The sequence below is a fragment of the Eurosta solidaginis genome, chromosome 2 (genome assembly GCF_040869045.1).
Source record: "Eurosta solidaginis isolate ZX-2024a chromosome 2, ASM4086904v1, whole genome shotgun sequence".
In the NCBI taxonomy this organism is placed as follows: domain Eukaryota; kingdom Metazoa; phylum Arthropoda; class Insecta; order Diptera; family Tephritidae; genus Eurosta; species Eurosta solidaginis.
In genome coordinates, this window is record NC_090320.1 from 79,171,677 (window position 1) to 79,199,572 (window position 27,896).

Genomic DNA, 27,896 nt, shown 5'->3' on the forward strand with positions numbered 1-27,896 from the left:
CTAGAGTATCGTATTTGTTGTAAAAAGCGAAAATTGTAGGATGTTTCAGGGGTGTCCTATATACAATTTTTATAAAGGCTTTAATTCAAACTGCACAAACAAAAATAAAGTGTACCTTGAGGTATCACATTTTCAAATTTTTAGGATAAGACTATGTCTTTCACCAATCTAACGTTGTGAACCTAGTTTTGCACAATTAGGTTTTAGTAAGGAACGGTTAAAACATGTGCGTTGTGGCAAACTCAATAATTCGTAAATGAAACTAAGCGATTGTGTTAATGATATTTTTATAGATGCTTTCATTTTCACTCACAGTTTAAACTTCATACCAGAGCCTAGATTCAGTAAATGTGAGTTTTGAACTCAGACTAAAAATGAAGCGTCTTAAAAGTTTCAACTGTATTATAATTGAATGCCGATCGAAATATCTAAACACTAAAACAAGTATTTTTCTGATAAGTGCGTTGTTTCATCAAAAATTAATGACAATGTGTTTGTCCGAACATTCAACACTTCATTTTTAATGCCTCGCCTAAATTATCTCCCAAGTGAAATATCATTGTTCTGCTACATTTTATTGATAGAGCAATTTTCGTGGTAAGAATTCTATTGGAGTAAATTGAAATTTATATGTGGGCAATAGATTTGCGGCAATTTTTTTAGCAGTGTTTTGAATTTTTGTTTCAGTGAAAAAGAAATAAAAGTACCAAAACCGTGCCGAAAAGGAACCAAAATTGAGAAAGAGGGACCAGTGGACCATATAGGGGTGGAAGGCAATGGACTGAAGTGGCAACCGTGTTCTCAAATGCAAGCTTCCACATCAAATACATATACATATAAGTACTTCGACATTACGAAAAACATTGTCGCGTTGTGAGGCTAAGTATTTTTGCATAAAAGCTTTTTGACGCCACAATACCACATATTAAGTATAAAATTTCACAAAAATAATACATTTTTTCGAAAAATCACACAGAATATCCGCAGTCATTGTTTACGAATTTAGAAACAATGAGAATGGCAAATATGAACGTGTATGAAATGTAATGTCAAAACGTATATGCACATGGTTGTATTTATATGCACGAAAATTGTTAAAATAAAGTTAAAAAATAAATGATAAAAACTTTAATATAAATAAAAAGATTATTTTAATAACAACAAAAACGCCTTATATTTTCTATATATATATCAATTGGTAAGGATTATCTCACTTTAAAATTTAAACTAAATAATCTAAAGTTCTTTTTTTAAACTGAGTCGAGAACTGTGGGTGTGAATGTGCAAATTTCACCGATCAGCTGTTAATTGCGCTACTTGGTAAAATTTACTATGATTACAACAAAGTGGCGACGAGGACGGTAGAATTACACGTGGAGATATCCAACTATTGTCCATATTTTGTCTAACCACCACTACTTGGACAAATCGAAATTTATTTCCTACATCATTATTCAAAATTAAAATGACTCAATCACAGCAAAGTCCTATAAATGGTGACAACACGAGGAAGTCAGCATTTTTTCAATTCGAGGAATTTGACAAGGAAAAAATAAAATGGAGTCGTTGGCAAAAACGCTTAGAAAGCGCGTTTGCTATAAATGAAACACAGGAAAACAAAAAAGTTCATTTGCTGCTACATCACATCGGCCATGCCACGTACAATACATTGTGCGACAAATTAGCGCCGGCAGAACCGGAGAAGAAAAAATACGACGAAATTTGTAAGACACTGGCTGAAATATTTGAGCCAAAATCGCTAAAAATCGTGGAAAATTATCGTTTCCACCTAAGTCGGCAACATGACCATCAGTCGGTGGACGAATTTTTGATTGAACTGAAGAAAATAGCTACGCATTGCAATTTCGGTTCATATCTCGAGACAGCCTTAAGAAATTAACTAGTTTTCAGGTTGAAAAGCAAAGTTATGCGAAATCGGTTGCTAGAAAAAACGGATTTAACACTCGAGAACACATTAAGGACAGCACGTGCAATGGAACTGTCTGAAAAAGGTAATGCCGAAACGACACTTAACCTCAAAGATGTTGGGCAAGTATCACTCAAGGAAAAAACAAATCGTGCATCGGGAGGAAATCGGTCGAAGAATAACAATAAAATAAAACACTCAGGAAAAGAATCGAAAAAAAGCTGTTATCGTTGTAGGGGACCACATATTTCGCGACAATGTACAGAAAAAATTTTATACTGTACGGAATGCCGCATATCCGGACACACAAAAAAGTTTGCATCAAAACGAAACGGAAGCAGAAGGACCAAACGGAGGCTAACTACGCTGAGCATCGGGAAGTGGAGGAGATCTGCCATGTCATCGGAAACAAAGCTAAGCACACACCAAGGGAAAAATTATGGATTACAATGCAAGTAAACTCTTTCTTTGTAGATTTTGAAATTGACAGCGGTACATCGGTCGCAATTATGAGCAAACTCGATTACAATCAGCAAATTGTACGCATTCAAGAACAACAACTACACGAACCGGACATAGACCTGGTCAGCTACACTGGAAATAACATCAAAGTATTCGGTTTCGTGTATGTTAAAGTCGCTTCTAAGGGGAAAACGTATGAGCTACGATAATACATTGTCGAATCAAAACGTCATCCATTATTGGGGCGTGAGTGGCTAAACCTATTGCCGTTGGGCTGGAACAAAGTTTTTCGTGGCGAGCAGACACTCGCGAAAATCGATGCCAAAATATCTTTAGAAACATTGACGCACAAGTATCCACGATTGTTCGACACAACATCAATGGGCAAGCTAACCGGGTTGAAAGCACGTATTCACTTGAAACCTAACGTAACACCAATTTTCAAGAAAGCAAGGCGACCAGCGTTCTCAATGCGAGCACGAATCGAAAAAGAAATTGACGACTTGGTACAAAATGGCGTATTAATGACACCAGCGAATGGGCAACACCAATTGTTCCAGTACCTAAAAGTAACGACAGAGTTAGAATTTGCGGCGATTATAAGATCACCATAAACCCTTGCATTTTCATCGACGAACATCCATTGCCGTCTATAGAAGAATTGTTTTCACAAATGTCTGGTGGTGAGAAATTCACGAAAATCGACCTCACCAAAGCGTATCTTCAAATGGAAGTCATGCACAGAAGATCAAAGGATTCTCACACTTTCAACACATAAGGGACTATACCAGCCTACTAGACTAATGTACGGAATTGCAACAGGGCCAGCAAAATGGCAACGCGAGATCGAGAACATTCTTAAAGACATCGATAGTGTTACGGTTTTTCTGGACGACATCAAAATAACAGCATCAAACGATACATTGCACATTCAACGTCTAGAAACCGTACTACAACGCCTTGAAAAACACAACATGAGGGCAAATTTCAATAAATGTGAGTTCATGGCAGACTCAATCACATATTGCGGTTATAAGATCGACCGTCACGGCATCCACAAAATAAAAGATAAAATGGAGGCACAACAACAGATGAAAGAGCCAACAAACAAGAATGAGGTACGTTCCTTTATCGGCTTAGTAAATTATTACGGCAGATTTTTTGAAAATTTAAGCACGATACTGTATCCGCTAAATAACTTACTCAAAGACAAAGTACCATTCGTTTGTGATGACAAATGCAAATTATCTTTTAATACGGTCAAACAAAAAATATCATGTCCAAGTTATTTAGTACAGCTACAGTGACAGCTACGCAACAACGTTACGGCCAGTTCGACAAAGAGGCATATGCTATAGTATACGGCGTAAAGAAATTTTACCAGTACGTCTATGCCAGACACTTCATTCTACAATGTAACAACAAACCAGTTACACAGATTTTTTCACCACAAAAGGGTCTCTAAAATTGATATTATAGAATTAAACTGCATTCATAATACGCCTGTTACAGTGGACGATTTGGCTAGAGCTATAAAATATGACAAAATAATAAGCAAACTTGTGCAGGGACTAGAAACAGGAAAAACAGTTGCTAAAGAATACCGATTTGGAATAGACCAACATGAATTTGCACTTCAAGAATGGTGTTTGTTGAGGTGGACACGCGTTTACATTCCACCACTACTGAGGAAAGCCGTGCTTGAGGAACTACATCAGGCACATTTTGGTAGATCAAAAATGAAAACACTGGCACGTAGCTACATTTGGTGGCCTGGGTTAGATTCGGATGTTGACAACATCACTCTAAACTGTAGCTCATGTCAACAAAATCGGAAAAATCCTAGCAAAATTTCAACACACGTTTGGGATCCACCATCAAGTGTCTTTGAAAGAGTTCACGTCGATTTTGCAGGACCGTTTATGGGGAAGTATTTCTTCATTCTGGTAGACGCATACAATAAATGGCCAGAAATACATATAATGAATAATATCACAACACAGTCGACAATCAAAGTTTCCCGCCAAATTTCCGCAACGTTTGGAATTCCAAAAGTATTACTCAGCGACAACGGGACACAACTCACGTCGAATGAGTTTAGGCAATTTTTGCGAAGCAATGGCATTACACATAAAAGAAATGCTCCATTTCATCCGGCGACAAACGGACAGGCCGAAAGGTATGTGCAGACGCTGAAAGATAAGCTCAAAGCTATGCACAGTAATACGAAAGACATAGATACAAAATTGGCACAAATTTTAATTAAGAGGTCAATTTTCGTGAATTTCTCACCACCAGACATTTGTGAGAACAATTCTTCGATAGACGGCAATGGATGTTCGTCGATGAGAATGCAAGGGTTTATGGTGATCTTATAATCGCCGCAAATTCTATCTTTGTCGTTACTTTTAGGCACTAGAACAATTGGTGTTGCCCATTCGCTGATGTCAACTTTTTTTAATACGCCATTTTGTACCAAGTCGTCAATTTCTTTTTCGATTCGAGCTCGCAATGAGAACGCTTGTATTTCTTTCTTGAAAATTGGTGTTACGTTAGGTTTCAAGTGAATACGTGTTTTCAACCCAGTTAGCTTGCCCATTGATGTTGTGTCGAACACTCGTGGATACTTGTGCCTCAATCTTTCTAAGGATATTTTGGCATCGATTTTCGCGAGTGTATGCTCGCCACGAAAAACATTGTTCCCGTCCAACGGCAATAGGTTTAGCCACTCACGCCCCAATAATGGATGGCGTTTTGATTCGACAATGTATAATCGTAGCTCATACGTTTTCCCTTAGAAGCGACTTTGACATACACGAAACCGAATACTTTGATATTATTTCCAGTGTAGCTGACCAGGTCTATGTCCGGTTCGTGTAGTTGTTGTTCTTGAATGCGTACAATTTGCTGATTGTAATCGAGTTTTCTCATAATTGTGACCGGTGCGCCGCTGTCAATTTCAAAATCTATAAAGAAAGAGTTTACTTGCATTGCAATCCAAAATTTTTCCCTTGGTGTATGCTTAGCTTGGCAGATCTCCCCACTTCCCGATGCTCAGCGTAGTTAGCCTCCATTTGGTCCTTCTGCTTCGTTTCGTTTTGATGCAAACTTTTTTTGTGTGCCCGGATATGCGGCATTACGAACAGTATAAATTTTTTTCTGTACGTGGTCGTGAAATATGTGGTCCGCCACAACGGTAACAGCTTTTTTTGATCCTTTTCCTGAGTTTTTTATTTTATTGGTATTCTTCGACCGATTTCCTCCCGATGCACGATTTGTTTTTTTCTTGGGTGATACTTGCCCAACATCTTTGAGGTTATGTGTCATTTCGGCATTACCGTTTTCAGACAGTTCCATTGCACGTGCTGGCTTTAATGTGTTCTCGAGTGTTAAATCCGTTTTTCTAGCAACCGATTTCGCATAACTTTGCTTTTCAACCCGAAAACTAGTTGATTTCTTAAGGCTGTCTCGAGATATGAACCGAAATTGCAATGCGTAGCTATTTTCTTTAGTTCAATCAAAAATTCGTCCATCGACTGATGGTCATGTTGCCGGCTTAGGTGGAAACGATAATTTTCCACGATTTCTAGCGGCTTTGGCTCAAATATTTCAGCCAGTGTCTTACAAATTTCGTCGTATTTATTCTTCTCTGGTTCGGCCGGCGCTAACTTGTCGCACAATGTATTGTACGTTGCATAGCCGATGTGATGTAGCAGCAAATGAACTTTTTTGTTTTCCTGTTTCATTTATAGCAAACGCGCTTTCTAAGCGTTTTTGCCAACGACTCCATTGTATTTTTTCCTTGTCAAATTCCTCGAATTGAAAAAATGCTGACTTCCTCGTGTTGTCGCCATTTATAAGGCTTTGCTGTGGTTGTGTCATTTCAATTTTGTATAATGATGTAGGAAGTAAATTTAGGTTTGTCCGAGTAGCGGTGGTTAGACAAAATATGGACAATAGTTGGATATCTCCACGTGTAATTCTACCGTCCTCGTCGCCACTTTGTTATAATGCTGTAGAAACACTTAAGCGGCAATTACCCACCGACGTGTGCCGTACGTACGGACGTTTGTCGTACGAAACACGTTTGACCGAACCCTCAAGACCGTAGGAATCAATGTTTGCGTCTGTGTACATATACATAACCAGCCCAATTCTGAACATATATTTTTTGGGAGATTTTTCCCTTTTCCCATTTCCACAATCACGAACACAAATTTCTTGGGAGTTTTTTCCCATTCCCGCTATCACAAGCGAACTTCGAAAAAGGGGAAAAGTGTTTTGGGAGAAAAGTAAACATCACGAACGCAATAAAAAATTTGAATTGATTTGTTCGTTTTGGGAGTTAATTCCCAAAAGATTTTGAAGAGAGAAAAACATTTGTTTATTAACAAATTAAAAATCCTTTACTTTTCTAGTAATATTTTTTTTCAATAATAGAGTTTTGAAACTTCACTCGAAAGAGCATCGAAAAGCAGCAAATTAACGAAAATTAAAAAATGTAAGATGTTTGTTTAATTTTTCAATTTACTTAAATAAAAAGCCCTTTTGTGTGTTCAAGGTCGAAGAAATCCACAAATGAGCAGCAACTAAAAGTACTGGTTGCTTTAAAGGAGGGTAGGCCGGACATAGCCCGAAATTGCAACAAAGGCGGCAAGGAAGAAATAGCTGTCTCGTGCAAGGGATGGTTGCATCGGACAGGTTGTTCTGGGCTATATTCCAAAACCCGACGTCCTCGTAACTTTTATAAATCTTTTGTGGCTCCTTGCTGTGCCAACACAGAACATATACGTTTGCGACATCCGCCCAATGCAGCTCCTGCCTTGGACGGTGCCACTTTCCTAGATGTTATGGTTTCCGCTACGGCAACCCCCCGACGGGTTTCATTGCGCCATGTTGTCAGGCCGAAAACCCAAATACACCGGGTACCCCAATGCTTACCCAAGGACGTCCAGTCCCAGGGCCACAACAGCAGTTGCGTCCTAGCCTTTCACAACCCAGGCGTAGTTACCCGTCACTTACTCCCAGAGTGACGACGTCTACCCCGTTGCACTTCAGAATTCTGCAGTTGAACTGTAACTGAAGATGTGACTTGTGCCGACGGACTTCTTTTAATTTTTTTTATTTATGGACTCTCTATCACCTTAAAACGTCTTTTTAAAATCGCTATATTTTTTCTAATATACTAGAATGTATATATATGTATGGCGGCAGCCGTGGTGTGATGGTAGCGTGCTCCGCCTACCACACCATATGCCCTGGGTTCACACCCCGGGCAAAGCAACATCAAAATTTTAGAAATAAAGTTTTTCAATTAGAAGGAAATGTTTCTAAGCGGGGTCGCCCCTCGGCAGTGTTTGGCAAGTGCTCCGGGTGTATTTCTGCCATGAAAAGCTCTCAGTGAAAACTCATCTGCCTTGCAGATGCCGTTCGGAGTCGGCATAAAACATGTAGGTCCCATCCGGCCAATTTGTAGGGAAAATCAAGAGGAGCACGACGCAAATTGGAAGAGAAACTCGGTCTTAGATCTATTCGGAGGTTATCACGCCTTACATTTATTTATTTATATGTATGTATATCTCACCCTATTTCAAAATCCTTTTCAAAAACGCCCCATCTCAAAATTTGGTTCAAACCCTATCTCAGAATTTGATCTAAGAACACCCTAATTTAGAATTTGTTTCGAAAAGCCCCTGAGTATGAATTCAATATATTTTGACATTCTCAGATAGGGAGATTTCGTTTCAAAAACGCTCTATCTCATGCCAAAATATGTTGAATTTATACTCAGGGGCTTTTTGGGACAAATTCATATTTTATACACAACTATTTTTAGAAAAATTTTGTTGCTGTGAATTATTTGTTTTTGTTTATTATATTGTTATATTTTAATATTTAGTAAAAATTACTAAAGTATATACGTATATGATCGAATTTTTTTGATTTGCTTTGTGCTTTATATATCCATGAATTTAAAAAAAAATTAAAAGATTGACAATTCAGTATCTAATTTTACATAAAGGTTTTAATTTTGCAATTGTCCTAGTAGTACATCTTGTACCGGATCTACGTCGACTGATACACTTGGTTGTTTTGATTCTTGTGTAATCAGACGACAGACTATTGACCTGAATTTATATCAGTGCCATTATTAGCCTTTTTCGATGGTTTAAAAGTGAAGACAACTTGATCCTCAGTAGTGACTGAAGCCTGGCCGCATGAGCCACATTTTGACTATGGTGCAGCAATGCGGTTTCGGCAACATAATATACAATTTCAAGCCTGTCTCGAATTCTGCTTGAGGGATAACAACTATTTCACCTATGATGGTACGTTCTACCAACAGGTGTATGGCATGCCTATGGGGAATCCTCTATCGCCCACTGTAGCTGAATAGTCTTAGACAAAATAATTGATGACAGCATTGCTGAGCTTAAATTAAAGGACATATATATCAAATACATAAACAAATATGTAGATGATATATTCGCTATAATTAAAACTAAGGACGTGGAAGAAATACTTAAAGCACTAAATAACCAACATACCAAAATAAAATTTACAGCAGAGAAAGAGAAAAACAACAAGTTGCCCTTCCTAGATATCGAAGTTATAAAATCGAACCAAACCCTAAAAACTAATTGGTATGCTAAAGCCGTATCATCATCTAGAATAATAAACTACCATTCAAATCACCCATGGATGCAAAAAAAGAACACGGCCATAAGCTTTATAAAGAAAATCTACAATTTAAGTGAACAGGAGTTCATGACCACAAATTTTAAAAAAATTAAAAATATTTTATATAAGAATGGCTACCTTAATACATTAATAGACGCATGGATAACAACAACAATTAGTCAAACCAACTGCGCGCAAAGGATCACTGAACAAAAGAATGTAAAAGAAAAGCAAATATATGCAGGCGTCAATTACATACCAGGATTAACGGACAACAAAACATTGTATAGCATCACACGCAACAACAATATAAAATTTGCGCATAAACCAAATCGAACTTTGAACACAATCTTTGCACAAACAAAAGACAAAATCGACAAAGAACAACAACATAATGTGGTATACGAAATAAAATGCAATGGGAGCGCAGGAGAAACTTGTAATCAAATATACATTGGAACGACGAAGCGATCGCTAAGTATACGAATAAACGAACATAGACTAGACGCCAAAAATAGAAAAACAACAACAGCACTATGCCAACATTTGACCAACAAAGGCCACACAGCGGACTTCGAAAACGCGAAAATATTAGACGTTGAGGTGAAAGAACGAACACGAATGACACTGAAAGCTCTACGAATACAACAAAAAATCAATACTGCAATGAATTTCAAAGAAGACGTCAACAATATAAACTGCGCTTATATGACGGCATTATCAGCTAATGAACGAAGCAGGAAACATGAATGGAGGCAGTAAATTAAATGTAAAGTTTTGTTTATTTATGTGTTAGATGTTGAAAGTTTCAATTTTATAAATTGAATGTAAGTATTATGTTAACAACAGAGTGATGCAAATTGTGTAATTCTAACTAATGTGTTAATGTTTGTTTTGTTTTATATCATATTTTATGATAAATATGCAGTCTCCCTGATGAAGATGAAAAAATTTCATCGAAACGCGTAGGAGGAAAAGAGAAACCTTGTGTTTTGTCTTTGTTTTATCGGCCGAAAAGCTCCAAATAATTACAACATAATATGATGTTTACTACGTGCCGCGCATTCAAATGGTATTTCCTTTGTCTCATATATAAGTGCACCCTACTTTTCATAACCGCCACCGTCAAAGCCTAAATCGAAAAGTTTCTGCTTGCAAGTTTATTCACCGCGTCCGCCAAACATGCCGAAACCGCCTGAAGTGAAAAAAGAGAACGTTTTGCAGATTAGAATGTGATTGAACATTTAAAAACTACATATTTACAAATCATTATATCAGTATCGACCGAAAAGCTTGTAGCCTCTACGCTGTGTCCTGAATAAACCCAACCGCCGCCAATATTATCAAAACGATTAGCGATCTGATATTCATTATTCAACGCTTCCTTTTTTTGATTTTGTTGTTTGGGCGCTGCTTCCTCAAAGCAAGCAGGTCTGTTGGTTTTATTTTGAAACAATGAAAAAAATATAACTATTAAAAATGTACCCTGGACTAACCCCCCAAGGGCGACTCTGGGAGTGTTCGAGAAAAAGTTCTTCGAACGTACACGTTGGCGGTGGCGAGTATCGAAGAAGATTTAAAGATATGCTTTACGAGTTTAACGCAGACATCAACGTAGTCCAGCGAATCAAAACACAGCGGCTTCCTGTTAGGGCTCTAGAACTATTTAAAAAAACTCAGCACAGTTTTATTATTTGTTTAAATGTGTCGCTTCTTGGTGAGAACCATTTCAAGACAAAAATATACTTGGTTAGTTGCTATAGAATGCATAATAGTCTTCTAAAAAATTCCTAATAATTAAAAAAAAAAGGTTAAAAGCATAGAAGATATTCTAAATTTTCTAGACCAAGTTTAAAACACTCAGGAACGCAAAGACGCTTCTGTCCGGTCAGGCGATGTAAATTTAGAAATCATCAACATCTACATCCCTCCTGTCACCTGTTGCCCCAGTGGATATTGCCCTGATATCAGTATACTACTCACTGGCAATAATCGCTTTATCTTAGGCGATTTCAATGCCCACCATGATATATGGCATATGGAGCATGCAACTGCAATTGTTCCTAAAATCCAGAACCGTAATAAAATCCTCAAATCTCTTTCCGGCAGCACTTGGAGTAAAGACAAAGAAACGCTCATTACCACATACAAAGCAATTGACCGGCCGATTGCATGCTACGCGTCCCCGATATGGTCGCCAAGCCTAAAGGTTACTCACAGGAAGAAAATACAGGCCTGCCAAAATACTGTCCTCTTGTTCCTTGGACTCCCGTTAGAGAACATTGATGACAATTTGTGATCGGTCGCACCTATTTGAAGGGGCGAAGCACTGCTTCAACAACAACAACAATCCACAACTGATAGCCCCGCAACACTGCATTTAGCAAACAAGAAATATATTTCGTAACACAGTTTTATTTGGAAAATGCCGCGCACAAAGAAATGTTAATGCTTTAATCAAAATTTCTGTTTTTACACAATTTTCAAAGTTTTAAGTTTTATATTTTAAATTGTATGAGTTTGGGTCTAGAAAAGATAGAAACCGTAACTGCGGGTACGCGCAGTCGACCCCTGTTCCAGACTATTACAAAAACTGTTCACTATAATTTCTACGCTAGTAACCTTTTGTTATTTATGTTTTTAGAAATGTTAATCAATCACGAGAATGTATATCTGATGCTTCTGTCTTCAGATTGGTTTACCTTCAGATTCTTGTTGTTTTCGGGCTGCTATTCTCCTTATAGTAAATGGTAATACTTTATTTGTAGGTAAATTGATGACTTTATGGCAAATATACTAATGATTTGTATATTGAGCCACTATTTTATTAATTTTTGATAAATTAAATCTTTTTCGCGCTAAATAAAAACTTGTAAACGAAATGTCAAATTTACCCGAAACAGCTGATTCGAAGTTCGAATTCTTCTTCCCAAAACTTTTGGAAAAAATCTTCTCCCAGGGAGTTTATAATTAGGAGAATTTATTTTTGGGAGAAACAAATTTCTGGGAGATGAACTCCCATGGAATATTGGGCTGAACATATTTGTGTGTGTATTGTTTACAGATAAGCACTGTTGCCATTGACCATTTTGCATGCATGCTTATGGAAACATCAACTTTTCCAATTTAATTTTTGATGTTGTAAAAGGCTGGAATTAATATTAAATAAATATAAATAGATTACATATTTATAATCTGCACTTTTACATAATTATTTCGAATTATTTTCACAATTTTTCAAACTTTAATTAGGTGTTTTTGCATAAAACTGCAAACGGTCAAAAATCAGCTGACACGTTCTTACGGAAAAAATCAAAATTGTTTTGATTTCTACGTTCCGGGCTACGTACGTACGGGCGTTGCACGTCGGTGAGTTTTCGTTTACATTGCACTCTCATAAGATAAATCGTGTCAGCTGACACGTTTTTGGTATGTACGTTCGTGAGTAACTGCCGCATTAGTTTATTTCAATAATAGAGATAACAGTGCAATGCTAGTATCGATTATTATGCTTATTAATAGTATCGAGTTTAATACTTAAGGCTAGTACGTAGGAGTATTTATAACAGTTACCGTCGAATGGTAAATACATCGACGGGCGTATCACCAGCACAGCGAATGTTTAACAGGCAGATTCGTTCAAGATTGGATTTGCTATTGCCAGTAGCACAAGAAGACCGGGAAAAATAAATTAAACTGGCAAGTCGGAAGTTGTCCGAAGGGAAACGTGTATCAGTGCGAGATTACTACGATAAAAAGTATCATTTCGGTCGTATTCTCAGCAAACTTGGGGAATTACACTATAACGTCCTCTTGGATGATGGCAGAATATGAAAATGAAACATCAAACAAATTCATCGAATCGGCCACAGTATTCCCGAACCCAGAAATGATCATTATGGTGAGCTACCAGATGAAGCAATCGCAGCTGAAAGCCATCGTTTTCAACCACGGCTCAAGATACCAATACTCAAGCTGAGGTAGAAGAACCACCGACATCGTCAGAAAATGAAAGTACTACTGAGGAGCAGACAGTATCGGAGCCCAGCCGGTCACAACGTCAGCGCGTTCCAAAACAACGTGTAACGGACGATGAAAATTTTCAGCCCTACGAAGAATAGATAAACTGAAAACTACATTCATCTCAACGTAATTTCGAAGTTTTCTTCTCTGAGGGGGGTAAGTTGTTATAAATACACCTACATACTAGCCTTAAGTATTAAACTCGATACTCTTAATAAGCATAGTAATCGATACTAGCGTTGAACTGTTATCTCTATTATTGAAATTAAGTAATACCTACCCTACAAGAATACTGACTATCATATGACTATCATCTGATTGTCAGCAATGTCAACCTAACGATCAGCGCCTTATACAAACTTTCTATCACAAACTTAAGGGGACTTGCGCAAATGTGATGTAAACAACTGTGTACGTGTGAGTTTTTGTCTCCTTCTTATGCACCAACATGGCCTACTGATTAAGTATATAGCCGTACTGCCCACTCTCATTCATTTTCCTGGATCAGTGCTGACACTCTAACTATCAAAAAGTGTCATAAATGATAGTTTACTGTAGATATCAGGTTTGACTGTTATACTATCATAAAATACCATTATTATATTCCACCAAAAATGAAACAATGCTTTTTGCTTTTTATTTACTTTATTTCATTACGTTTTTAATTTTGTACGTGATAAAAGCATACGTGTTTCTTATTTGTTTAAAATAAATAGTTTTATAAGAATTCGAGTTCAGAATGTTCAATTTAAATTCAGAAAATAACAAAACAACAGAAGAGCGCTTTCCTCATGCGGAAACACATTTAAAAATGAATCACCACTAACCACTATTATTTTTCGCGTATCAATTTTTTGAGTGCGCTCCACACATTCCGACAGCTTTTGGTATTTTTTAATATTATTCTCGATTTTTTTTTCTTTTACCATGGAGCTTTGAAATGCTCTCTTTTTCATTTTTTAAACTTATTTTTTATATGGTTTTTGTCGGTTGAAAATAGCGGAATTTAAAAAATAACAAAACAACAGTGATAATCATTTGATTGTCATATGACAGTCAGTAGTGACAACATGATTAAATCGGATAAACTGTTCTCGCATACATAAAATTCCGTTGAGAATTATGTATCTGTCTCACATGCATAATGGTATCTGCTGTATGTTCTTTTGTTCTGTGCCAGGTGTCCGAAGCTTTCCCAGTTTGAGTCCTTTTTCATGATTATAGGCTGTCGTTGGGTACATGCGGACATGCGTGAGCGAACAAAGGAACATATATAAATTTGAGTATCAATGTTTACGTCATCGCAGGATCAGCATTGTCAATTACAAGTGTGAGTGTGTTAGTAAAACTATCAGCGTTTCTTGTAGGGTATATGACACTACTTTATTTTAGTGTATTTTTTCTTGTATTTTATCTTCAATTTTTTGCCGCACTCCCTCCTAATACGGCTTCAGTACTGGTGTAAGTGTGTAAACTATATTTCAAAAAACTAACGAAATACAAGGAAAATAGAATCTAGCTCATTAAAAACAAACGAGCCAGTTTGTATTTCGATAGGTTTTTTTGACATTCGGCCGCTTTTTCATTATTTTTTCTGACACATGAAAATTTTGTTTTTGGTTTGAAAATTTAGTGCATAAAAACACAATTAAAATCAACTTTCTTGTGAAAAAAGTGAACCATTAGAGACCGAAATAATTTTCGTGTGTTATTTGCATTGTTTTTATTGTTAAAAGTATTAATGTAAAAATAAAATGTGAAACATGAACAAAAACATGTCAAACTCACTAATTTTTGGGGAATAGTGGTCTCGCTTTTTCATGATAGAAATTGTTGTTGTGTTTTGAAGTTCCGATAAAGTTTCGTCAGTTTTTTTAGCTTGGAATCTAAGCAAAAATAAAGTAGTGTCATATATGCTTAAGTGATTCTACAGCATTACAACATCCGCAGACTATAGCATTATGATAACTGCTAACGCCCCAAGTGTGCTGATGGGGCGCTGAACACCTGTGACCGACCATTTTTTCTAGTTTTATTTTTTATGAAAATTAAAATAAGTAAAGCCAACCTTACTAAAATTAACCATACCTTAAGCTCCTCCAACTGTTGCCCATCGCTGATTTTCCCATTACTTTCTTCTAACCCCATCACTATAAAATTGTGAAATTTCACTTTGAAAACGCTCTAGCTCTTCATTAATGCTGTACTCTTCATTCGGATTGAGGTGATTTCCTTCATTTGTCTGCTTTGTTAATGCAATAGGATCTAATGGCTGCTGGCAACGCACAAAAATTGCTGCTAGTAACCATAGCAACGGGTGGTTATGTGCGTATCGGGCGATGTTGTGCTCACACGTACTTGTTGTCGGCTTCGCGTTGATGAAAATCAAAATGTTTAGATTTTTTTTTTGACAGCTGGTCTATTTGATCGTGGCCAACGTGATTGACATGCATTAGTGTGTTAGTTTTGGGAACACGTGAAATGAGCCAGTTTGGGGAAGAAAAAGATTTTAAGTTGCGGTTTATTGAAACCTACGAATGCATAGGCCGGATGGAAAAACAAATTGCCAAAATTCAGGTAATTTTCTTAGTGGCTTAAGATTAGCATCTTATTATATTAAAATTGAATAAGCTACAAAAAAGCATACTCGAAAGAGTTCCAAAAATTCTTAGAAAGAAGTTCAAAAATGTTTATGAAAATTCGCAAAATTTACAAGCAATAAAAAATCGTCATTCGATGACATATTTACGTCTGCACGCTACGAATTTTCAATACAAATGGCGCTTGATGCTTTCTGCTTGTGTGGTGGCCGGGCAAGCGACAATCACCCGATACGCACACAACCACCCGTTGCTATGGTTACCAGCAGCATTTTTCAGCGTTCCCAGCAGCCATAATAGATCTGACTTTAAACTTTGTAGTGCAAATGGTTCACATTGTTGTTGCATCTGCATGTTAAAAATATATCCGTATCTGGATCAAGTTTCATTGGAACACCAGGTAAGTCTCGAAGAAAGTTCTTAGGGAATATGCACAAATCACCTACCCAGATTGGGCATTCACGAGTTCAAAATTGCTTCCTTCTGCGCATCTACGTCACAGTTTACCCTTGAGCGAATGAAAAAAGAGCGATAAAAAAGAGCTAAAGGAAAGGGGTCAATTCATACGTCATAAAAAAGCTGATCCAATGTTTACATGCACATTGCGCAATTTAAGGCAAGGTGCACACGAGGCTACGCGTCATAGACGCGTACAAGATATTTCATATAGCTATAATTTCTCTACGCCTCAAGATCTGCACACGAAGCTACTTTCGAGCGTCGCTACAAAAAGCAAACTATTATTGAAAAAAAATAGAAAATTAAATTTCTTCAGCTATATCCGTCCCTGAAACCAAAGGAAAATAGGTATTAAATGTTGTTTTTATCCCCGTGCCTTTGGAAATTATGAAAGGCAATTTTAAACCACCGCGGACTAGAGAAAAGGGTGATTTCTAGTTTCCAACACTTTTTAGCCTTTTAAACTCTTCAACAATGTCTAACCAAGCTGTTGTGGTGTTTAACACTCTTTTTCGCTTTGGTAATATACCTTTCACGCACTTTTATTAACTAAAGTAACATATTTTAACTAATTACACAAATTTGCATTAAAAAATGTAAACAAACATCTTTTTCTTCCTTTTTTTCAAGCGTACAAACACTCAGCGACCAACATTGCTGTACGCTTAGCTACACGAAAATTGCATGCTTTGTCGCTTTCATGCAGCTGACGCCCTGTATGCAGCTCTCCATTCAAATACATGTGTTCGGCATCAAAGCGTACAAATATCGCCTGCAGCGTCTATGACGCGTAGCCTGGTGTGCACCTTGCCTAATTGTGTGATTTGTGGGGGATATGCTATTAAAGGCAAATTAATGTAGACTTATCCATAACCATATAAAACAGCTGATCGAACCAACCTTATGTAAATTAATGTAATCGATTAATGGTGCCATACCATTAACGCCATAACCATACCATATCCAACCAATTGGTTTTTGGTTTTTCACCATATCCATAACCTAAAAATATTTGAGTTGGAGAATTTATTAACTTTTTGTGAATTTTATTTATTGTTTTAGATACGCTTTGACTATGATACTTATTTTTTGTGGTATATATTTGTAATTTTTTGCGTTTTCTTCATTTTTATGAAATTTTCACGATTTTTAGGTTAAGGCACCATTAATCGATTACATTGGAAATGGTTATGGATATGGGTATGGTTACGACTATGGCGTTAGGGTTAAAGAAGTTTACTATATCCGTAGTGATGTGCTGAAATTAGTCATGCTCGCAACAGTATAAACTACAGTCATCAAAGAGTATATATTTGTCAAGAGGCGTCACTCGATACTTTTGTTGTTGCCAAAGCAAATTACTCGATGTTTTCTCAAGGTAGTCGTTGGTTTTTTTTATCAGATGTATTTATAAAAACGCCTTCTATATATTTTCGTGGGGTATTTGTGTTTATTTTATTGATTGTATTAAATTAATTAATTAATTCTCTTTCCAAAAATCGTTATTATGCAAAGTCCCTTTACCGCATAACTATATAGGATTCAATTAAAAAAAACTAAACAAAACTTCCTTGAGAATCACATTCGACATGACAGGGTTGCTTTGGCAATTGCGAATGTCAACATTATTTTATGGGCAGTTTTTACGTCATTTTCCTTTTGCTCTTGTTTTTTTCTCTCTTTCATTCATTCGCTGAAGCAATCAAGTGTGACGTAGATGCGCAGAACGAAGAAATTTTGAACTCGTGAATGCACAATCTTCTGTCATGCCAACTTAATAAAACCGCACTTTTTTTTTAGCGCACGCAAACAACCGGCGTTTTTTGCCCTAATCCAAATAAGCATGCGTTGCGGCAATGTTGTTGTTGTAGCGATAAGGTTGCTCCCCGAAGGGTTGGGGAGTGTTATCGAGTTGATGGTCCTTGGCGGATACAGATCCGGTACGCTCCGGTACCACAGCACCATTAAGGTGCTAGCCCGACCATCTCGGGAACGATTTATGTGGCCACATTAAACCTTCAGACCATCCCCTCCCTCGCCACTCCAAAGTTCCATGAGGAACTTGGGGTCGCCAGAGCTTCGTCTGTTAGTGAAACAGGATTCGCCGTGGCTAGGTGAGGTTGACAATTGGGTTTGGAGAAGCTGTATATTGCGTTGGCAACCTGAAGGGTTGCGCTACACAGCCCCTTGAATCTGCTATTTTAGTCGCCTCTTACGACAAGCATACCTACCGCGGGTATATTCTGACCCCCTAACCCGCTGGGGTGCGTTGCGACAATGTAAAGCATGTGTGCAAACGTCAAATCTAAATGTCACGCAGAACAAAAATTGGAAATCGAGTTAATTTTCACGCAGCAAATTCAATTTGGGTTGCTCTCATACAAGTTGTATGTGCATGAGACATTTTTGACAGAAAATGACTTGCGTGCGTTTATATTAGGTTGGCGTGTGTGTGTGTTTTGTGAACTAAAGTCAACATCCATCGAAAGTGACGATACTAGAGTTGTTCTTTTTCGTTCATTTCAGAAATTCGAATCTTTCGCACTTTTTCTAATGAGCGAACAAGTTGTTCATTTTGTTCATCTGTTCTTTTTTTTTTGAAGCAAATTTGTTCACTGCTGCTCGCACTAAAGAGGATAAATATAATAAGAGCCGTCACTCGTTATTTTTTAGGCATTTACTCGATGTAAACTGTGAGGTAGTCGCTACTTTTTTTTTGAGTGAGATGTTTATAAATGTCTTCTATACATTTTCATGGGGTATTTGTGTTTATTTTTCCGACTGTATTTAATTAATTATTTAATTCTCTTTATAAAAAACACGTTTGCATAAAGTGACAACACCGCATGGATAAATGGAAGGCAATTCAAAAATGTCCCTCATAAAACAAAAGTAGCGACTACCTCACAGTTTACATCGAGTAAATGCCTAAAAAATAACGAGTGACGGCTCTTATTATATTCATCCTCTTTGCTCGCACACGCGAGCATAGATGAGGGTGTGTATGCAGCAATGCTTTGTATAGGTATATTTAAATGTGTTATGAATAAATAAGTTAATATATATATGTATAATTAACTTCAAAAAAGTTAAAAATTTCGGAAGATCCAGGAAATTGAAAGAGTACAGACACAAATTGTAAATTTGAACTTTTCAAGTTTAATAAATGTAATAATTAGTTTCTTACAAAACATGTTTTTCATAAATAGCCCATACATATATTGTTGTAGCAGTGCCACAAACAAAGATGACCACACATATCTTTAGTGTAAGTGGCATCCATAGTACAGGTTTACAAGTATGATATGTATGAGAAGGAAACAATTCCTTGCTCTTTCTAACGCACTGCCGTTTGACACTTCGGTCAGTGTCAAACTATTGTGGAACTTGCGTGGAACATGCGTTTGACACTGCACGAAGTGTCAAAATTACAGGGGTTGCTGTCGTGGAAAGCGACACAGGGAAACAAAAAACGTACCGGAATATCAGATATGGGTTGCTGTGATGGTAAATTTTATTGAACGAATTTAGTATGAAAATGTAGTGCACCTATATGGGTCCGAAATAAAATTATACAAAAGTTTTGAGTTGTGGTATCTGGGGACGTGTAGTTATTCCAGCATTAAGAATACAAACGGGGGTGCTAAGTTTTTCTAACCGTTCAAAAGTTCTCCACGAAAAACAGTTTGAAACCGAGGTCTACTGCAATAACCCGTCACAAAAATGTGGAAGGAGAAATGAAAAAACGCGTTTTATCCTGTTATCAATAGTCCAAAGAGAAAAAGTATTCGAATTATTGGCAGCGATGCAAAAACGCGTCTATTAATACCTCCCCCGACGGTTTTGGTCGTGTTTTAGCAATCGTCCCCGGTAACAAAGTATCACAATTTGTTAATTAAAATTGTCCAAAATATATGGATTTTAAAGAGATGTAATTAAGTGCTCGTTTGAAGGTAAATAAGGATATTTCTTTGTAATTTTACAATAAAAATTTTACGCAGTTTTCGATAGCAGCTACTACACTTTTTTTAGTCCTAAGAAGTACAACAGTGCCAAATCGCATCCACAAAGAAAAACCAACAAAAACAAGCATTTTATCAGGTGAGCGTGGCTGTGTATGTGCGTCTTGCTACATATCCTACTTGTAGACCTGTACTATGAGTGGCATCACAGACATTCGTGCTCACTGTGAATTTCTGCGTATGTATGTATGAATATACAATGTTCGCGAACGAAAAGAGAGAAAGAATAACATTAGATAAAACGAACTAAACGAACAAATGAACTAAAAAAACAAATAGAACCAGAAATCGAAGATCAAGTTTACTTCTTCAGTTGAGAGACCCGGTCAATTGAACAATTTCAGAACGAAACGACCCAACTCTAGACGATACTGTAATCGATAGTATCCTACCTCTATTATGGATGTGAACAGATGTGAAATAATATTTGCGAAGAGTGTTTGTTTATATTAGCAAAGAAGATGGATTCAAATATTAAAGAATATGAAGTGCAGGTATTAAAAAAAATTATATTCTATAGCTTGTCTATACTATCTCCAATAATTTAAGCTCCAAAGCGTAGAACAATCCTTACAATGTACGAAAAATCCAGAAGATCGGACTGCACTACAAAGCTTAAAGTCAGATCTATTAGAGCTCATTGCATTAACAAAGCAGACAGATGAAGCAAATCACCTCAATCCGAATGAAGAGTACAGCATTAATGAAGAGCTAGAACGTTTTCAAAATGAAATTTCACAATTGTATAGTGACGGGTTAGAAGAAAGTAATGGGAAAATCAGCGATGGGCAACAGTTGGCGGAGCTTAAGGTATGGTTAATTTTAGTAAGGTTGGCTTTACTTATATTAGTTTTCATAAAAGTTAAAGCTAGAAAAAATGGTCGGTCACAAGTGTTCCGCGCCCCATCAGCACACTTGGGGCGTTAGAAGTTATCATAATGCTATAGTCTGCGGAATTGAAGAAATGGGCAGTTTGGATCGCAACAGCACATTAAAAGCGCGTTTACGAGTACTCTTCACAAATCCCACCCATCGCGAGATGCTGCCTTGTTCTTTTTACCTTGAGGGAGACTGCCGATTTGATGATGCACAATGTCACTATTCCCATGGCGAGCTTATTGATGCTGAAGAATTAGGTCCCTATTCCGAACCTGATTTTACGCGTCTAGCACGTAATTGTATAGTATTAGCAAAACTACCAGATCACCTATGGCATCGAGGTAGAGTGCTTTGCGCCAATTTTGTTGAAAAACAATGCAGAGTTCGCCTTGATAGCAATGATAAACGGGAACGTGACTTTGCTTTCGAAGATCTACTCCCAATATTTAATGGTGCGGAAGATAAACAAATACATATATAGTTACTTAACTTAATTAGTTCATATTTATACTCAATATATTTATTTTCACTACAAAGATGACGATTTTTCAAGCGTAAGCTCAAGTGAGTCTTATGATGACGAGGACATGGAAACCTGTGATGAAACGATAAATGCAAGGCAAGCTCAGTTCACTGGAAACAACTTATTTGAATTAAAACTAACACAACCGCTCGGGGATTGGGAAAAACATACTCGGGTACATGCATTTTATATTTTATTTTTTTTTTTTATTTTTTGTTTTTTTAATAGTTAATACATTTTAGGGTATCGGCTCGAAATTAATGGCTAAAATGGGGTACGTGAATGGAAGAGGATTGGGTTTGGATGGCAGTGGTATCGTTATCCCTGTATCAGCTCAAGTTCTACCCCAGGGATGTTCACTCGATCGTTGTATGGAGTTACGTGAAGCGGCAAATGGTGATAAGGATTTTTTCAGTGTAGAGAAAAAGTTGCGACTTCAACAAAAAAAGCAAGAAAATCTGAACGCAAAAGCTTATGAGCGAGAGTCTCAGAAAACAGACGTATTTTCTTTTCTGAACGAAAATGTCTTAGTCAGATGTGCTGAAATGAAAGACTCAAAGAAAACAACATCTCTGAGTGGTGAATCTACAAAATCTTTGAATGTGGCAAGTGTGAGAATTGCTGATGATATTCGGCGCAAGGAAAGAGAAATTTCAAAGTTAAAACAATCTATAGGTCGAAATACCAGCAGTTTAGATGTACACAAGCGATTGCAACAGCAGATTCATATAAAAACAGAAGAATTAAAAGCTATGCAAAAAGAGGAAAATGATCTTTCCAAAGAACAAGCGTCAAGAAAAACAAAGGATAAGCTATTCGTTTTTTAAGAATTTCGTAACTTGAATCTATGTAATAATTAATTTAAATTTTAGAATAATGGTTTTATAGTGATAATAAATATAAAACATAATAAGAAATATGCTATATGAATAATTTAGTCCACTAATGGGAGCCCCTGCACAGTTGATTAGCGTTGAAAATTGTATATGTGGGATAAGTGCACAGGTCGGCAAATTTTAAAACTAGAAATGAATCTACAAGGTTCAATCGTACCCGAACTCTTCGGGGAGTGTCTTTATCGCAACAACAACAACAAAAACTACTTCAAATATTGTTGACACTAACCACTAACCATCACTTTAATGGGAATGTGGAACCAACACCTCTAACACACCTATCACTCTGGTCCTCTCCTGCTGAAACTGGAAGTTTCCATGGATTCCCGTTAGAAGATATTGATGACAATTTGTGAGTGGTCGCACCTATTGGATGGGGCGATGCACAATAACAACTTGAAATATTGTCCATTATTAGGTTTGGGATATTTTCTCCATACACATTTTCCAAATTTTACAGTCTACTTTTACGCACACCTTGTTGTTGTAGCGATAAGAACACTCCCCGAAGGCCTTGGGGAGTGTTATCGATGTTGATGGTAACAACGGTAACAAGCACCATAAAGGTACTAGCCCGACCATCTCGGGAACGATTTGGTATGACCACATGAAACCTAGGCCATTCCGCCTACCTACCCCCTAGATCTATCAGGAGTTCGGGGTCGCCAGAGTATCGGCTGTTAATGAAACAGAATTCGCCACGGGTAGGTGATGTTGACAATTGGGTTGGAGAAGCTATATATTGCGCTGACAACCAGTTGAGAGGGTTGCGGTACACAACCCCTTAAATAAATTTGGTATTTTGGTCGCCCGGAAAAAGATCTAGGGACGGTCACACTCTTGCCAGTGTGTCACGTTTAAGGGATGGTAACGTCGTACGGGGTGTTCTGGGCTAGATCCCAAAATCCGTAGACCCCGTAATTTTTACACATCTTTTGTGGCTCCTTGGAGGGTGGAGCCGTGTGTAGAAGTCCACAAAAGTGGGGAAAGCTTCCGACCGCCATCCACCTGGGATTGGGCAGAGTGATTCTTTTACATGCGATTCAAGCACATCACTACTTCCGCTCGTTTGCGACCAAGTATCCTCAGGGTATCCACTGAACATCCCTTTAGTGGTGAACTAATGTGAGAGGGCGACGACCTGGCTAGGCCACTCTGACATACTCGGGTTTGATTTAATCCGCAATTCATCTGAGTGCTAACAGCATTTAGCGTAATTTTCGGAAGCCATGCTGATGATAGGCTAGATGCAAAATTTTAATTAAAGTAGGGAAGCAGAATGGCTTCAAGTGTCTTGGCTACTGGCGATAGGAGAGATATCGGACGATAAGAATCTCCTCTGTTAGCTGGTTTCCCAGGCTTTAGTAGCGGAACCATCTTGGCCATTTTCCATTTTTCGGGGATAACGAAGGTATGGACAGGGACAAGTTGAAGACATGCCCTATATAGTTAAATCCCTCTATGCCTATGTTTTTAAGCATCGGCTTGCTATGCCGTCTGAGCCCAATGCTATAGATGGTTTAGCATGAACAATGGCATCCTCAACCTCTTTGGCGGTGATGGTAATTGGGGACGTGAGGTATTTATGCTTGTGTGTGCGTCTGTTAGCCCCGCAGTCTAACTTTGTCAACCGGAACATTCATTATATATTGTCGGCAAAAAGCGTTCGCGCATTTTTTCGCATTCGACAGCACTTTATCACCAAAGGCGATGGAAATTTTGTCGTTGTGCTTGGACGGATTCGATAGGGACTAAACGGTGGACCAAAGCTTACCCACTCCGGCAGAGAGGTTACAACTACTTAGATGCCCCTCCCATTTCGTCCGATTGTGTTCATCCACAAGCAATCTGATGCGTTGGTTTATATCCCTTATTTGGGGATCGCCGGGATCGAGCTGTCTTATAAGGTCACGTTCTCTCGCTAAATTTGCGGCCTCCGCCGGAAAGTGGGCCGAATTTCGGGAATTCCACCGGCGGGAATGAACCGAGCCGAGGCGGATTCAATGACCTTGCGAGAGCACGCTCCCCTTGGCGGGCATCAGTCAGGATAGGGAGGGCAGCAAAGCGGCTGTCTGTAAACGATTTGTATTCGTCCCACTTTCCTTTTTTAAAGTTTATGAAAGTGCGTTTTTCGGTGACGATGAAGTCGGCGGTACGCTCGAGCGAAATAAGTATTGGCAGGTGGTCGGATTCTAATGTTACCATCGGCTGCCAGTTGACGCAGTTTACGAGCCCTGCACTCACGATTGATATATCTGGCGAACTGTGACAGCTTCCTCCCATACGAGTGGGGGTGTCTCCGTTTATTGCGCAGAACGTCGTTTCTTCTATTTGATCTGCCAACATCTCACCCCTGCTATCCGCCTGCAAGTTTGAATGCCTTAGATCGTGATGGGCATTGAAATCGCGTAAGATAATGCGATGTTCGCCAGTGAGTAAGATGCTAATATTTTGGCGGTATCCACTGGGGCAGCAGGTGGCAGGAAGGATGTAGATGTTGATGATTTCTAGGTTTACATCGCCTGACCGGACAGATAAGCCGTGATGTTCTAGGGCATTGTCCCTGCGGCCGATGTCGGGATCAAATATATGATATTGCACTGGGTGATGTATGATAAACGCGAGACCGCCTCCATTTCCGCTCTCGGATTTTGTATCCGGCAAAGGACCATCACGTCGATAACACTCCCCAAACTCCTTCGGGGAGCAACTTTATCGCTACAACACAACAACAAGCTTTGAGTTTAATCTCTTGAATCGCAGCAATGCGAATGTTGTGCCGCTTAATGAAATCGTCTATCTCCGTGATCTTCCCAGTTAATCCATTACAGTTAACTGCAGAATTCTGAAGTGCAACGGGGGAGACTTCGTCACTCTAGGGGTAAGTGACGGGTGACTACAGCTGAGGGAGGCCAGGGCACTATTGCTGTTGTGGCCCTGGGCCTGGATGTCCCTGGGTAAGCATTGGGGTAGCCCAGAACAACCTGTTAGATGCAACATTCCCTTGCACGTTACACACTGACAAGAGTGTGACCGTCCTAAAAATATTACTTTCCGGCATACGCAGCAAACAATTTCTTAGGGCCGGGGTCAGGTGTAGGCTCCGGAGTGATATCTTCCCGGAGCAGGAGAGTATGGCGAAGTCCCGCTGCAAGGATCTGCTGGGAGGATGACAATTTGGAGGAGGGACGCAACATTATTATCCTTGCCATTTTCCATTGCTCAGGAATGGCAAAGGATTTCAGCGACAGGTTGAAAACTTTAGTTAGATAGCTTATTCCCTTAGCGCCAACCTCTGTGGTAGTGATGGTAATGGATGGGACGTCGTGTTTGTGTTTATGAGCCCGTCTGTTAGCACGAGGTCTGGCTTAGCCTACAGCGGAATGCATTATAAATTGTCGGCAAAAGGCGCTTGCGCAATTCTTCGAATCAGATAAAGTTTTATCGCCGAAGGCTATTGATACTTTATCGTTGTGTTTACTTGGACTAGACAAGGATTTGACGGTTGACCACAATTTACCAACACACGCACTCCTGCGATGGCAGCCACCTTGAAGTGGTGCAGAGGCTTATGTGGGTCAGATGGGAGCGCTCACCTGACAGATGTTGTCGAATGCGATCGGTAACTAGGAACTCTCACCTCCTAATCCAGGGTGTCATGCGTCACCGTGCCCATTGGACTGGTTTGCAGCCAGGAGGTTCACAACACCGGCTGTATTATAACGGCGCCTCCCCAACACCGGGCCACCTTGGGGAGTAACCATGGCCTTACCGCGTCAAGGGGCTCTGCCGCGGTGGACCAACCGTGTTCCCCAGTATATATTTTTGACAACCACGCTTGCCATGTCAAGCAAATTGTCGTAAGAACAAGATGAGTAACAAAAACAACAATAACAACAGCAACACGACATGTAGAACGTGATCTAGGAAGAAAAGCAAGCAGAGCAGCAGCAGGCCACGTAGGTACTCCAGGCAATTCCTGGAAAGCCTCACGAGGGAGGAGGCAATGCTATTCCTAGAGCATCAGAGGGATGATGAATACCCCTTCACCAGCGCTGGAGTGCGCAGAGAGCCAGCTCTTAAACCCGCAAACACCAAGGGCAATACCAACGCCCAAGGAGAGCAGCGCGTGCCAAAAGAGCATGTTAACAAAACAGCGACGAAACCCGCGATCCCCAGCGGCATTTTGTTGTTGATATTTTAGCGATAGGGGTTGCTCCCCCAAGGCTTTGGCGAGTGTTATCGTTGTGATGGTCCTTTGCCGGATACAGATCCGGTACGCTCCGGTAACACAACTCCATTAGGTGCTAGCCCGACCATCTCGGGAACGATTTATATGGCCACATTAAACCTTCAGGCCATCCCTCCCTCCCCACTCCAAGTTCCATGAGGAGCTTGGCGTCGCCAGAGGCTCGTCTGTTAGTGAAACGGGATTCGCCGCTCGAAGGTGAAGTTGACAATTGGGTTTGGAGAAGCTATATATTGCGCTGGCAACCTGAAAAGGTGGCGCTACACAACCACTTGAATCTGATATTTTAGTCGCCTCTTACGACAGGCATACCTACCGCGGGTATATTCTAACCCCAGCGTCATCTCGGCCACTGGTGAGCAGCGCGGGCAAAACAAGAAAGGGGAGCAAGAAGAATAGAGGAAGAAACCCGCGAACCACGGAGGGCCACGGAGAAAACAATGGAACTGGCCGCCGAGGAAAGAGGTATAGCATCCAAACGGAGCTACGACGGTACCTCTACACGCATGAGCGAAAGGGACAACATCCACCCTAGCACGTCCTCTTAAGGGACGAATAAATCTCCAGGCGCTCACCGTCGGAGCATGAGTCTGGAAGCAGCTCACAAGGCAGCTGCGATAGGTCTCAGAAAGGGAACAACCGTGAGAGGGACCCGGAAGAGTGGAAGCGGCCCAACAGAAGGCATAATAGAGGCAGGCAACCTGCACTACCACCATAGGGCAGACCAGGATCGCTTACCGATAAATGGCGCCTGGGACTAAGTGGGTTTGGGGTGAAATGGTATCCCGATACCTTGAGGAGGGCCTGTTGCCCACGGAGGCAAGAGCCAGGCCAGACGAGCACAGGCATAAACCAGCCTACGAGCAGAAACCAGCGACCGCGGGGAAACAGAGGCGGAAATAGAGGACATCCAGCGGCAGCTGGCCAGCATACATCCGCTCCCGCTGGAAAGCGTAGGATCGGGCAGATTACGCCGGAGGAAACTACCAGTTCCAAGAGGCATCGGGCCTATGCTCCGCAGAACACTGCAACCATGCGCAGGGAGAATGTGGCCAGGGCGACTGGGCAACCCGCTGAAGCAGCACCAAAGCAGCAGAGCTACTGGGACGCCCTCAGGGATACCCGTGTGGTTGTGCTACTCAGGAACTACCCAAGTCAAGAAGACCTGACAAACC

The 27,896-nt window shown here is 39.4% G+C and overlaps 1 protein-coding gene and 1 pseudogene across 1 annotated transcript; one reads left to right on the forward strand and one right to left on the reverse strand.

The window, feature by feature from the left end:
- LOC137241540 (T-complex protein 1 subunit eta-like) overlaps positions 1-27,896 on the reverse strand; it is a 166,032-nt pseudogene that overhangs the window by 99,620 nt on the left and 38,516 nt on the right.
- LOC137242234 (zinc finger CCCH-type with G patch domain-containing protein) lies at positions 20,382-22,493 on the forward strand. Its single transcript, XM_067769598.1, has 5 exons — positions 20,382-20,668; positions 20,724-20,984; positions 21,037-21,505; positions 21,591-21,751; positions 21,819-22,493. Exons 1-5 carry the CDS (start codon positions 20,636-20,638, stop codon positions 22,401-22,403), a joined length of 1,509 nt encoding a protein of 502 aa, XP_067625699.1. The 5' UTR covers positions 20,382-20,635; the 3' UTR covers positions 22,404-22,493.